The following is a 14,067-nucleotide window of genomic DNA, read 5'->3' as shown; positions in this document are numbered from 1 at the left end:
GAACGACCCAGACAACCTGAATGACCCAGACAACCTGGACGACCCAGACAACCTGAACGACCCAGACAACCTGAACAACCCAGACAACCTGGACGACCCAGACAACCTGCATGACCCAGACGACCTGAACGACCCAGACAACCTGAACAACCCAGACAACCTGGACGACCCAGACGACCTGCATGACCCAGACGACCTGCATGACCCAGACGACCTGAACGACCCAGACAACCAGGACAACCCAGACAACCTGGACGACCCAGACAACCTGGACGACCCAGACAACCTGGACGACCCAGACAACCTGACTGACCCAGACGACCTGAACGACCCAGACAACCTGGAGAACCCAGACAACCTGAATGACCCAGACAACCTGAATGACCCAGACAACCTGGAGGACCCAGACGACCTGAACGACCCAGACAACCTGGAGGACCCAGACAACCTGGACGACCCAGATAACCTGGAGGACCCAGACAACCTGAATGACCCAGACAACCTGGAGGACCCAGACGACCTGAACGACCCAGACAACCTGAATGACCCAGACAACCTGAATGACCCAGACAACCTGGAGGACCCAGACGACCTGAACGACCCAGACAACCTGGAGGACCCAGACAACCTGGAGGACCCAGACAACCTGGACGACCCAGACTACCTGCAGGACCCAGACTACCTGCAGGACCCAGACCCTTTTCCATTTAACATCCAACATCAAATGGCAAAGTTAGAAAAAAATAACACAAGTGTACGCACAAAACAGTACACACACACACACACACACACACACACACACACACACACACACACACACACACACACACACACACACACACACACACACACACACACTTCATTTGCTCAGGAAAATAGCTGTTAATTGCATTGGAGTTGATTGGACTGAATGGACTGCAGACTTTTAAAGCGAGGCAACTGAAAAAACTAAGTGTATGTGTGTGTTTGTATGTGTGTGTATGTGTGTGTGTATGTGTGTTCTTTTTTGTGAGCGCATCATAGTCTGTCTACAATCTAGCACATAGTGATTGTGGAAAAAACTCATCATCACTAATCTGCTTACCATTCACTGGCAATTGCGGCTAAGTGATTTCCTCTTCAGTGTTACAGTGTTGACTCTATGACAGCGGGTTTTCAAACCATATTATGATGTGAGCATGAACGGCACATGCTGCTTTTAACTATGTCATGAGGCCTGTATGCCATATGCATCCTGTTTCTCTCTCTCTCTCTCTCTCTCTCTATACCCCCTCTCTCCTCTCTCTCCTCTCTCTCTGTCTCTCTACCCCCTCTCTCCTCTCTCTCTCCCTCTCCTCTCTCTCCTCTCTCTCTCTCTTTCTCTTTCTCTCTCCCTGTCTCTCTACCCCCTCTCTCCTCTCTCTCTCCCTCTCCTCTCTCTCTCTCTCTCCTCTCTCTCTCTCTCTCCTCTCTCTCTCTCTCTCTCTCTCTTTCTCTCTCTCTCTCTCTCTCCTCTCTCTCTCCTCTCTCTCTCTCTCCTCTTTCTCTCCCTCTCCTCTCTCTCTCTCTTTCGCACTCCCTGTCTCTCTACCCCCTCTCTCCTCTCTCTCTCCCTCTCCTCTCTCTCCTCTCTCTCTTTCCCTCTCCCTGTCTCTCTACCCCCTCTCTCCTCTCTCTCTCCTCTCTCTCTCCTCTCTCTCTCTCTCCATTGAGTTGCAGTGTAATTGATCCAATAATGTTGCACCAAAAAGGCAGCTGTTGTCTTCTCCCAAGAGGCTCTCTCCTTGCAAGATGGTCTTTTGATTAGACTTTATCTTCTGAACGGCACCCTATTCCCTACATAGTGCACTACTTTTGACCAGAGCCCTATGGGATTCCCTATGGGCTCTGATTGATAGTAGTGCCTACATAGGGAATATGTTGCTATTAACATGGTGCTATTAATATTAACATGGTGCCAATGAATAGAAAATCACTTGTGTCTGTTACTGGTCCCTTTGTTTCTACACGTATTCACCTCCGTCATTCTTGATACACCGAATGTTGACAGACATTATATGGATCAGAGCTTCATTCAAATATTTAGAGAAAGAATGACAAGGAAGTGGCTTTTAAAATGCTAAACGTTGGAAAATAAACAAGTAAGCACAACAACAGGGTATCATGGGGTGTATTAGTGCACACTGTAGCAAACAGTTGCAAAGAAAAGTAGAGTTTCTATTGGACAAATTCAGGTAGGTCCCACCTTGTTTGGTTCTGTTTGCCTCTGTTTGGTTCCTGGTAATTATACCCATGGTCTCATTAGAATATGTAAAAATACACACACACACACACACACACACACACACACACACACACACACACACACACACACACACACACACACACACACACACACACACACACACACACACACACACACACACACACACACACACACACACACACACACACACAGAGACAACAGTCCATACCTGGACAGAGGGCGATGTTGCAGAGTTTGCTCTGGGTCTCAGGCCCGTCACAGGCTCTCCCTCCATGTTGGGGCGGGGCACACATCCTGTTCCTAGTGCGGTGGCCACGCCCACACGTAAACGAACACAGGCTCCATGGTGACCACTCCTCCCAGACGCCATGCACTGTAAGACATAGGGCAGAGGTCAGAGGTTAGGGGTCAAGTATAAGGATTTAACTTTATTATTCCAGGGAAAAATGTAGCTTTGCAGCAAGATCATGGTACACAACAGACATAAAATAGACAGTTTAATTGCTGTCGCTGTTTCTGCCACATGACACGATTTGATCAATAATTATCAGCAAAACAGAAAGCACATATATGTAGTCCAACCAGTGAGCTTTACCCTGAACTACCACAAAGTATTAATCATGGGGTCGTGGGACCACGTGGGGCTTCCATCTTTAGGATGTAAAATGAGTTTGACCTAATATTACTTCTGTGTAGTAATTCATATCCACATACTGCTTGCTGATCTGCCAAGCAGAAGTACCGGCTTACAAAGAACAACATAGTATTTCTACAAAATGGCCGACATCTAATACTGTGTCAGGCTAGACTGTTTGACGCTTCTTAGAACTGTCTCAGAATGTCTTCTCTATCACCTAGGATAAAACATAATCTGGTCACCGGTGTGTTAAGAGTGCCAAGTTATCCTGCCAAGTGGCATATCCCTCCTTCAACGCCTCTGATTGCTTCATGAAAACGCAAATCCCGCTCAAACATTGTTAATTAAAATAAAAGTCCCAATCGCACATGAGAAAGAGAAAGAGAGAGAGAGAGAAAGAGAGACAGTGGGATGGATGGGGAGAGTGTATCTCTTCTGTGAAGGATCAACACCATATTCTAGGATCACAAAGTCAGCCTTCTAATGAAGAGCTTTTGTCAGATAGGACTCCCGAGTGCTCCTGAGTGCCGCTGCGGTCTAAGGTACTGCATCTCAGTGCAAGAGGTGTCACTACAGACCCTGGTTAGATTCCAGGCTGTATAACAACCGGCCGGGATCGGGAGTCCCATAGGGCGGAGCACAATTGGCCCAGCGTCGTCCAGATTAGGGTTTGGTTGGGGTAGGCCGTCATTGTAAATAGAATTTGTTCTTAACTGAATTGCCTAGCTGAATGAATAAAAATCGGGCAAGGCTGGAGTTCTTTAGTTCAGTTAGAGATATAATCAGAGTACAGGTTGAGCTACAAGTCTGCCCCTGTGTTCCACATTGCTCCCCAAATTGCTCACTACTTTTGACCAAATGGCACCCTATTCCCTACGTAGTGCACTACTTTTGACCAAATGGCACCCTATTCCCTACGTAGTGGACTCCTTTTGATCAGACCACTATGGGTCCTTGTCAAAAGTAACGCGCTATATACGAAATTGGTTGCCATTTGGGACGTAGCCTGTGCCTCCTTCCTTATTAAAGGACGTATAATTGAAATCAGTGTTGGAACATTGAACAAGCCTTCTCTGCAGTGCAATAAACTATTTACAATTGAAAATTTGGAATCATGTAAGACTTTTTTGGGCCGTTTGCAACAAATTGGTATTAAAATACCATCTCTAAATTGGTTAACGTTGCATTTGAATAATTCTTTCATCAAGGTGCTCTAGTAGTGAACCTCTAGTGAGGATTGATGTGAGACAAACTGCTCCACTGTGACAGCATGCTGTGTAGCACTGACACTTTACTTGAAAGAGACCGACATAAGGACTTCCCAACATGTTCATAAGCCATACATAACGCATTAATAAGCAGTTGATTTTCTAAATGCTATATTAACTTCCATCAACAACCACCAGTTAATTTTTTTATTTATCTGATTTTCCTCTGTGTCAAATTCTAAACGTTTAAACAGTCTTATAAATCAGAATAGTTCTTTGTTTGGTTTCATTCTAGAATCATTTGAAAGGTGGTTGTTTTGACCTGTCCTGCACCGCTCCTTCCTCTCCATGTCCTTGTCATGTTTCCTTTTAAACTCTCATCATATTGTTTTGTATTTTCTTCTGTGCAAAAAAAACACAAGTTGATATGTGGTTGTTGACATAAGCAGTTATGAATGCAACCAGTATGTATAGGTTATGAATGTGTTATAAAGTCCTTGTGTAGTGTCCTTCAAGGAAATGTTCCCTGCATGAATTTCTGTTCTTGAAAACTATTTGACTCAGACAAACACAGATTTCAATATTTCTGCTGTCGATTTGACTACATTATTGGCCTGAAACAACGACACATTACTTCCAGAGAAAAAAAGACAGCTTAGCCCATTAACCTGCTGCCAAAGCCTCACCAAGGGGGAAATAATGGATTATTTGGAAGCACTATCACTTCTGGTTCTCTTATTCCTCATTTTAATCCAGGGGGACACCTGGGGTATATGGCTCTGTTGGCTGACTGCTTCAATTATTGTTTCTGAATGGAAGAGGGTGATTCATGCAGTTCAGCTAGCTACCAGAGCTTGTTGGGTCTGTTCAGCTAGCTACCAGAGCTTGTTGGGTCAGTTCAGCTAGCTACCAGAGCTTGTTGGGTCAGTTCAGCTAGCTACCAGAGCTTGTTGGGTCAGTTCAGCTAGCTACCAGAGCTTGTTGGGTCAGTTCAGCTAGCTACCAGAGCTTGTTGGGTCTGTTCAGCTAGCTACCAGAGCTTGTTGGGTCAGTTCAGCTAGCTACCAGAGCTTGTTGGGTCTGTTCAGCTAGCTACCAGAGCTTGTTGGGTCAGTTCAGCTAGCTACCAGAGCTTGTTGGGTCTGTTCAGCTAGCTACCAGAGCTTGTCGGGTCAGTTCAGCTAGCTACCAGAGCTTGTTGGGTCTGTTCATCTAGCTACCAGAGCTTGTCAGGTCAGTTCAGCTAGCTACCAGAGCTTGTCGGGTCTGTTCAGCTAGCTACCAGAGCTTGTTGGGTCTGTTCAGCTAGCTACCAGAGCTTGTTGGGTCCGTTCAGCTAGCTACCAGAGCTTGTTGGGTCAGTTCAGCTAGCTACCAGAGCTTGTTGGGTCCGTTCAGCTAGCTACCAGAGCTTGTCGGGTCAGTTCAGCTAGCTACCAGAGCTTGTTGGGTCAGTTCAGCTAGCTACCAGAGCTTGTTGGGTCCGTTCAGCTAGCTACCAGAGCTTGTTGGGTCAGTTCAGCTAGCTACCAGAGCTTGTTGGGTCAGTTCAGCTAGCTACCAGAGCTTGTCGGGTCAGTTCAGCTAGCTACCAGAGCTTGTTGATCAGTTCAGCTAGCTACCAGAGCTTGTTGGGTCAGTTCAGCTAGCTACCAGAGCTTGTTGATCAGTTCAGCTAGCTACCAGAGCTTGTCGGGTCAGTTCAGCTAGCTACCAGAGCTTGTTGGGTCAGTTCAGCTAGCTACCAGAGCTTGTTGATCAGTTCAGCTAGCTACCAGAGCTTGTTGGGTCCGTTCAGCTAGCTACCAGAGCTTGTTGGGTCAGTTCAGCTAGCTACTAGAGCTTGTCGGGTCAGTTCAGCTAGCTATCAGAGCTTGTCGGTCAGTTCAGCTAGCTACCAGAGCTTGTCGGGTCAGTTCAGCTAGCTACCAGAGCTTGTTGGGTCAGTTCAGCTAGCTACCAGAGCTTGTTGGGTCAGTTCAGCTAGCTACCAGAGCTTGTTGGTCAGTTCAGCCAGCTACCAGAGCTTGTTGGTCAGTTCAGCTAGCTACTAGAGCTTGTCGGGTCAGTTCAGCTAGCTACCAGAGCTTGTCGGGTCAGTTCAGCTAGCTACTAGAGCTTGTTGATCAGTTCAGCTAGCTACCAGAGCTTGTTGGGTCAGTTCAGCTAGCTACCAGAGCTTGTTGATCAGTTCAGCTAGCTACCAGAGCTTGTCGGGTCAGTTCAGCTAGCTACCAGAGCTTGTCGGGTCCGTTCAGCTAGCTACCAGAGCTTGTTGGGTCCGTTCAGCTAGCTACCAGAGCTTGTTGGGTCAGTTCAGCTAGCTACCAGAGCTTGTTGATCAGTTCAGCTAGCTACCAGAGCTTGTTGGGTCCGTTCAGCTAGCTACCAGAGCTTGTTGGGTCAGTTCAGCTAGCTACTAGAGCTTGTCGGGTCAGTTCAGCTAGCTATCAGAGCTTGTTGGTCAGTTCAGCTAGCTACCAGAGCTTGTCGGGTCAGTTCAGCTAGCTACCAGAGCTTGTTGGGTCAGTTCAGCTAGCTACCAGAGCTTGTCTGGTCCGTTCAGCTAGCTACCAGAGCTTGTCGGGTCCGTTCAGCTAGCTACCAGAGCTTGTTGGGTCAGTTCAGCTAGCTACTAGAGCTTGTTGGGTCAGTTCAGCTAGCTACCAGAGCTTGTTGGGTCAGTTCAGCTAGCTACTAGAGCTTGTTGGTCAGTTCAGCTAGCTACTAGAGCTTGTTGGTCAGTTCAGCTAGCTACCAGAGCTTGTTGGGTCTGTTCAGCTAGCTACCAGAGCTTGTTGGTCAGTTCAGCCAGCTACCAGAGCTTGTTGGTCAGTTCAGCTAGCTACTAGAGCTTGTCGGGTCAGTTCAGCTAGCTACCAGAGCTTGTCGGGTCAGTTCAGCTAGCTACTAGAGCTTGTTGATCAGTTCAGCTAGCTACCAGAGCTTGTTGGGTCAGTTCAGCTAGCTACCAGAGCTTGTTGATCAGTTCAGCTAGCTACCAGAGCTTGTCGGGTCAGTTCAGCTAGCTACCAGAGCTTGTCGGGTCCGTTCAGCTAGCTACCAGAGCTTGTTGGGTCAGTTCAGCTAGCTACCAGAGCTTGTCAGGTTAGAAATGGTAAATTAAAACCGTTTGGAATAATGTCTTGCCCTCTTGTCTGATTCTTGAGAAAACTGCCAACCCTACACTTAGTCATGACACATCTTAATGTGGACTACGTCTGACTAAATGTCAGAGAGCTGCTCGCATGAATTTCTGATTAGCCAGTGGGGGTGAAACCTTTTACATGACTTTGTGCCTAAATGTCATTTCAGAGACACTTTCCTCCACATAGAAGAATGGCTCCTAAAATTCCCTGCAAATCAACAGATGCAAAAACACTAACATTAGTATGACAGCTGCTGTTGAACACAGGGATATCTACACAAGGTAGACACACACAGAAGATGGGTCTCTTCTCCACAATTCAGAAGGTAATACATCACAAATCACCAAGAATAACCAATGACTGTCTTGTGTAGGGGAATGTTGTTTTTATGAGAAAATACTGAATGTCCCCTTCTGCCAAAAAACGCAACAACTGTCAACAGTGTAAGACGTCATAACATTCTAAAGACCCCAGAGGAGCAAAGTACATCAACTGGACCAACATCCCCAAAATATTAGGTACCAGACTAAGTATGCAAAAATCTAGGCAACATTTCATCAATTCAACTACTGTAACAGCCTACATCGAGATACATATGTCTTGCAGTATAATTGTACAGATACTGCAATATATATACAAATATACCACTAACCTTGACCTTCAAGCAAACACACTGAACCCTGGAGACACAAACCAGAATCTACAATTCCCTAATCTCCATCACATGCAAAACTACAGAACTACATCACTGTCAATCATTTCAGGAGTTGTGGTGAAATGACTTATCATTATATGGGAAGAGATGGATAACATAGACAACACTTCTGCAAAACACCGTGACATGCACAAAGAGAAGAAAGCATCATCAGATAATAGATGTCTAACAATAATAATAATAATAATACATGAAATAATAATATTAAGTAATAAGAATATAACCAAATAGACTAGTTAAAAGGTCAAACTAAACAGTAACATAAGCATTGGTTTGATGATCAATTCAAAGCAAGCACAACAATGCACACATAGAACAATGAAGGGTGAAGGAGAAAGACGTTATAACAAGTAAAGTAATAATGCTGCAGCTATTACTACCTGGACAGGGGACAGTGTTATTGCAAACCCTTGACTCTCTTAAAGGGCCGCTGCAGTGAGTTCCATACGGTGAAGCACATGTTCTTGTTCGCACCTGCGACCCTTGGCCGCATGAAACTGAGCATGAGCTCCACTGGGACCACTCCTCTGCACCAGATTCACCTGTGTAGAGGGAGAAGGGTGACACCAGTTAAATGCAGCAACACGGTCACATGATCAGCCCAGGGGGTGGGGCTACAGGGGGCAGGGCTATACTGGGGTGGAGCTTTGTGCTGGGGTGGGGTTTCAAGGTAGAGCAATCGGGGAGGAGTTATTCGAAACCCGAAGCTACGTTAATAGGGAGGGATATTAACCTAGTTGACTTTAATATTTAACTAAATAGACATGTTTTACCTTCATGTGATCTTTGATAAATGATTAATAAGAGAGAAGACCACGACTCTGTTTGTCATTGGCCCCATATCTCTTGATCCAGTTCCTTTGACTTCCCATTCATCATTTTGTAAGTGTTGTTGTATTGTGATTGCAGGGAACAAGAACCTTTATGACTAGTAATTGGTCAAAAAGCTGTTTGTTCAAAAACCTTGTCTGGCTCCCCTGAACGGAGTCTCAAGTAGAAAAAAAAAATCTTATTGTGTCATAGTAAAGTACAAATGGTTTGGAGGAACTGTACAGATGCATCATAGTAAAGTACAAATTGATTGGAGGAACTGTACAGATGCATCATAGTAAAGTACAAATGGTTTGGAGGAACTGTACAGATGCATCATAGTAAAGTACAAATTGATTGGAGGAACTGTACAGATGGATCATAGTAAAGTCCAAATGGTTTGGAGGAACTGTACAGATGGATCATAGTAAAGTCCCAAATGGTTTGGAGGAACTCTACAGATGGATCATAGTAAAGTCCAAATGGTTTGGAGGAACTGTACAGATGCATCATAGTAAAGTCCAAATGGTTTGGAGGAACTCTACAGATGGATCATAGTAAAGTCCCAAATGGTTTGGAGGAACTGTACAGATGGATCATAGTAAAGTCCCAAATGGTTTGGAGGAACTCTACAGATGGATCATAGTAAAGTCCAAATGGTTTGGAGGAACTGTATAGATGGATCATAGTAAAGTTCCAAATGGTTTGGAGGAACTGTACGGATGGATCATAGTAAAGTTCCAAATGGTTTGGAGGAACTGTACGGATGGATCATAATTGACACTAAGCATTTGTCAGATTTAGTCTGAAGCACATTTATTCAAAGATCACAGCAAAGCTCCACATCACAGGCCCCAGTGTTACTTCTGATCACAATAAGGGATTTGGCCATTTACCTGACTAAAAGGTGTAACATCATTTCATCTTCATCTTTCATACTGACACATGCATCAATAAAACCAAATCAAATGTTTCATAAAGCTCTATAAAATGTAAAAGAACATGGTTGCATGCAAGAAGGACATCTACTGGTGAAATAAAAGTTGAATGGAGAGTTAGTTAAGGAGAAGTCTAGTGTGGATCCCACAGCAGTGTTACATCACTACAGTCCTCACTGCAGTTTCCAAGACAACCAGAGAGGATCTAACTCCAACCCATATTAATTAGTGTTTGATCACAATTTATGAAAACTTTTTTTTTTTTTGCCAGTTTATATTTTTCATAAGAGTACTAGGGAAACGAGAGGGAAGAAAAACTCCCCTTTTCATTTTATTCAGAAGATCACAGCTTGTTGCATGGAGCTTGTTGCATGGAAGTAACATTCACAGTGCCAGTTTGCATTGGGTTCATAAAATACTCTTTTTCCAAACAGCAGAATGTGACAAAAGGTCTGCTGGTGTGTCACACTCCTGTTATGACATATTTTAACTGTTGATACTGAATATTTAAATGTACACTGGTCACCTGTCTCTAGAACCATACAGTTAGATAAAAAGGTTGTTTCTAGAACCTAAAAGGATTCTTCGACTGTCCCCATATGAGAACCCTTTGAAGAACCCTTTTTGGTTCCAGGTAGAAACCTTTCGACAGAGGGTTTTACATGGAACTCAAAAGGGCTCTACCTGGAACCAAAAAGGGTTCTCCTATGGGGACAGCCAAAGAACCCTTTTGGAAACCTTCTTTCTAGGAGTGTACACAAAGTATACCAGTTTAATTCTTAGAGGTACAACTTCATACACTGATTGTATATTAACACATGTGGAGTGAATTTGCTTATGTGTGTGCCGTTAGGTGGTAATTCTCAATAACAAAAGCATTGCCTTATTGACAGAGAATGTCAACAATGCATCAGTATGTCCTGGGTGAGGCCTTTCAATGCAAAAATATGATCACGTCACAAATCGAAAAGCCATGAAATGCTGAATAAATTGAATAAATGCTAACATTGGTTACGCTAGCACCCTTGGCATTGAGCTAAGTAGGTAGGGTGAATAGAACAATCCAAGATAGCTTAGTTGTGTGTTAGAAAGCAAGAAGACAACATTCAAATATTTTGATTACAGTTTAAGATGTACGTGTGATGTTCAATTTCAACGAGGCTTTATTTGCATAAGAGATTTGGAAATTTCAGCTCTGAATACATTTCTATGTAATTGAAATCTTATGAAGATTTCCCTCTGTATTGTGTCACTAAGCTGCAGTATAATAGGACTGATATAGATTGATTCAACCCAATAGGGATATACTGTAAACCCTATTACATATAATTGGTCTGATCAGAATTATAATAGACTTTGAAAGGTGGATCAATTGGTAAGATGAAGCAGTACAGGGAGAGTCAATTAGACAATCTAAGAATGGAAGAACTGAAGAGCAAAGTGATGGGGTCCATAAGAGATAAATAACATACTCCCACAGCGTGTTGGAATGAAGACATGCTGTTAGGATTTAGTAAACAACAAAGTGGATTTGCAAATTAAAATGAAAGTAAAGCAGGTGTGTTGATTAATGTCACAGATTTAAAAGTAACATCAAATGAGGTGAAATTGGGTTAAAAAACAATTAAAAGTGAAACAAACAATTAACGGAACCCAGAAACATGTATTTTTTTTCTCAACGAAATTAGAAAGAAAAAGGGAAGAAAATAGAAAAAAAAGAATTGTCTTTATCGCAGTCCATTTGGATTGAGCCTAGAAACCCTCTATATGGAACTGGAGAAGCAATAACAATGCTTTTCAATTAATTTATATCCTTCTGCAATTTTAGAATGGATACAATCATCACTATATTTTAGTATATTCGACTGGTTTAAGTTAAGATTTTTGTTTATCTTACATTAAACATTATTTATCAAACCCATTTTTTATTCAGTATGCGTTTCACTCTTGCCGAAGGCAGTAGGAGTTGTCGATGAAGGACATTTTTCAAATGTTATTAAGCACACTTTTAAGGATATTATTAACTGTGACAGGGCACAATTTTACCTACCCTTTAATATTTGAGAAACGAGTAATGCAGTTGCCAACTCGCTGTGTAACAACAAATGAACAGAGACCCAGGGAGCCCAATTATAGTTGTTATTCTAAGTAAATACTCAAAGGGAACAGGAACATTTGTCTAGTGGGTTTTAATGTGAATAGCAACAGAAGAAGGAGGAGGTGGTAGGAGGTTAAGAAATACAGAACATTGTCACCTAAAAGGTGGAGCACAAGAGAGAGCATGCAAGTAAGTGACTTAGATGAAATTAAGTTTATAGTTAACAAAATAAAAGGTGAAAGAAACATAACTATTGTATTACCAGTTTGTGCCATAAATTTAGTAGATTCAGCTTGCTCCTGCAGGGCCTTTGTGTCAAAGACTGATCTGGGCCGCTGACTTTTTACAGTATGTTCGCCGATCATTCCATATTCTAGAGACAGAATAGAGGTTCAATGAAAGCTAGGCTTTAACAGTAGGAATCTTCCAGAGACAAAAAAAAATATGTTTTACAAGCTGTTTTTCAAAGATAGATGCGTAGTAGAAAAACTGCAGTACTGTACATGGCTAGAAACAAAGATCATACAAGATTAAATATGTAGATGTATATTTAACTTGTCATTTTTACTTTAAAGCATAAGAAGGAACAATGCATCGTATTTATAACGAACGTGGGGTGAGTTGGGAGTAGTATTAATTGACTTTAAAAGCACAGCTTAAGACACATAGCATACATGCAAATATAATAAGCCCACATCGGTTTTAATAAGACACTATTACTTCCCATAGTCCCTCAAGCCTCCCTCCCTCCCTCCCTCCCAATCTCTACCACCCCCAAACCACCCCCCAAGAAATAACCGAAACAAAATGAAAGTAAAAATGTGTAAGCTATCTGGAAGCCACAGAGGAGGGGGTCAGGGTCATGAACATAACATGATACTATTGATCCACAGTTTCTTTAACAGATTACAGACATTTTGTTTTTGTAATTAGTTGAGCTCAGTAGAATATTGTCCATCCCAAATGGCACCCTATTTCCTACATAGTTCCCTATGGGCCCTGGTCAATAGTGGTGCACTATGTAGGTGATAGGGTGCCATTTTGGACACAGCCTTTGAGTCTGGGAAATCACTTTATAATAATTTAACATCATAAGTTCTATTAACTGACAAATGTATTCTGAGCTGTCTCATTATAATTGTTACTCCCTTTGTTGTTGTCCATTAATACATGGGTGATGCGACGTGTTTGGCCACATAGATTTTTAGTCCCGGTGAAGGGGTGTAACAAATTTCGCAAACAAATGTAATTTTTTATTCAAAAACTTGACTAGCATGCCGACGCAAAGATAGAGTATGTGTTTTCTTCAACCCGTTTGGAGTAGTATGCACTGCAGGGATACGTGTTACACAACAGATACCTCACATGGAAGGTGTGTGTTAGTACTGTGGAGTAAACCATACATACAACATCGTCTGTGAGGATGTTTGGGGTCATATTGTCTGGAGTAGTGAGGATGTTTGGGGTCATATTGTCTGGAGTAGTGAGGATGTTTGGGGTCATATTGTCTGGAGTAGTGAGGATGTTTGGGGTCATATTGTCTGGAGGAGAGAGGATGTTTGGGGTCATATTGTCTGGATTAGTGAGGATGTTTGGGGTCATATTGTCTGGAGTAGTGAGGATGTTTGGGGTCATATTGTCTGGAGGAGAGAGGATGTTTGGGGTCATATTGTCTGGATTAGTGAGGATGTTTGGGGTCATATTGTCTGGAGGAGTGAGGATGTTTGGAGTCATATTGTCTGGAGTAGTGAGGATGTTTGGGGTCATATTGTCTGGAGGAGTGAGAATGTTTGGGGTCATATTGTCTGCATTCTCAGATCTGATTCTGTGTTTCTCCCAGTAGGTAATGTACTGTATGTGTGATGGGTATGGGTGGGCAGTGTCAAAGAGGAGAGAGCACACTGACTGGAACTAAGTACCAGTACAACACAGCCATGCTTTTGATACTAATCGGGAATCACAACAGAACTAGCATTAATCCAAAACCAAGAACCACTGAGTATTGAAAAACCAATATAAAGAACCCCTTTCAGACTACTAGGCCGAGCCAAGCTGAGCTGCACTGTGCTGGCCTGGTTACTCATCCTGGTTTCTCATCCTGGTTTCTCATCCTGGTTTCTCATCCTGGTTACTCTTCCTGGTTACTCTTCCTGGTTACTCTTCCTGGTTTCTCATCCTGGTTTCTCATCCTGGTTACTCTTCCTGGTTACTCTTCCTGGTTACTCTTCCTGGTTACTCTTCCTGGTTTCTCATCCTGGTTTCTCATC

At 43.1% G+C, this 14,067-nt stretch overlaps 1 protein-coding gene across 5 annotated transcripts in view; it reads right to left on the bottom strand.

The window, feature by feature from the left end:
• Positions 1–12,498, bottom strand: part of LOC129848764 (adhesion G protein-coupled receptor B3-like) — a 37,777-nt gene extending 25,279 nt beyond the window's left edge. For 3 of the 5 annotated variants that reach the window (XM_055915866.1, XM_055915868.1, XM_055915869.1), the window contains exons 1-3: positions 12,063–12,483; positions 8,335–8,496; positions 2,454–2,618 (exon numbers count right to left, since the gene is read on the bottom strand). In XM_055915866.1, coding sequence (XP_055771841.1) covers positions 2,454–2,618; positions 8,335–8,496; positions 12,063–12,165 — 430 coding nt within the window. In that variant the 5' untranslated portion in view covers positions 12,166–12,483. Of the gene's footprint in view, positions 1–2,453; positions 2,619–8,334; positions 8,497–12,062 lie in introns of all 5 variants that reach the window. The other 2 variants (XM_055915870.1, XM_055915867.1) reach the window with 2 other exon arrangements.
• Positions 12,499–14,067: the final 1,569 nt, after the last annotated feature.

The sequence above is a fragment of the Salvelinus fontinalis genome, unplaced genomic scaffold (genome assembly GCF_029448725.1).
Source record: "Salvelinus fontinalis isolate EN_2023a unplaced genomic scaffold, ASM2944872v1 scaffold_1166, whole genome shotgun sequence".
NCBI classification, from domain to species: domain Eukaryota; kingdom Metazoa; phylum Chordata; class Actinopteri; order Salmoniformes; family Salmonidae; genus Salvelinus; species Salvelinus fontinalis.
This window is presented reverse-complemented; position numbering and strand designations above follow the sequence as displayed.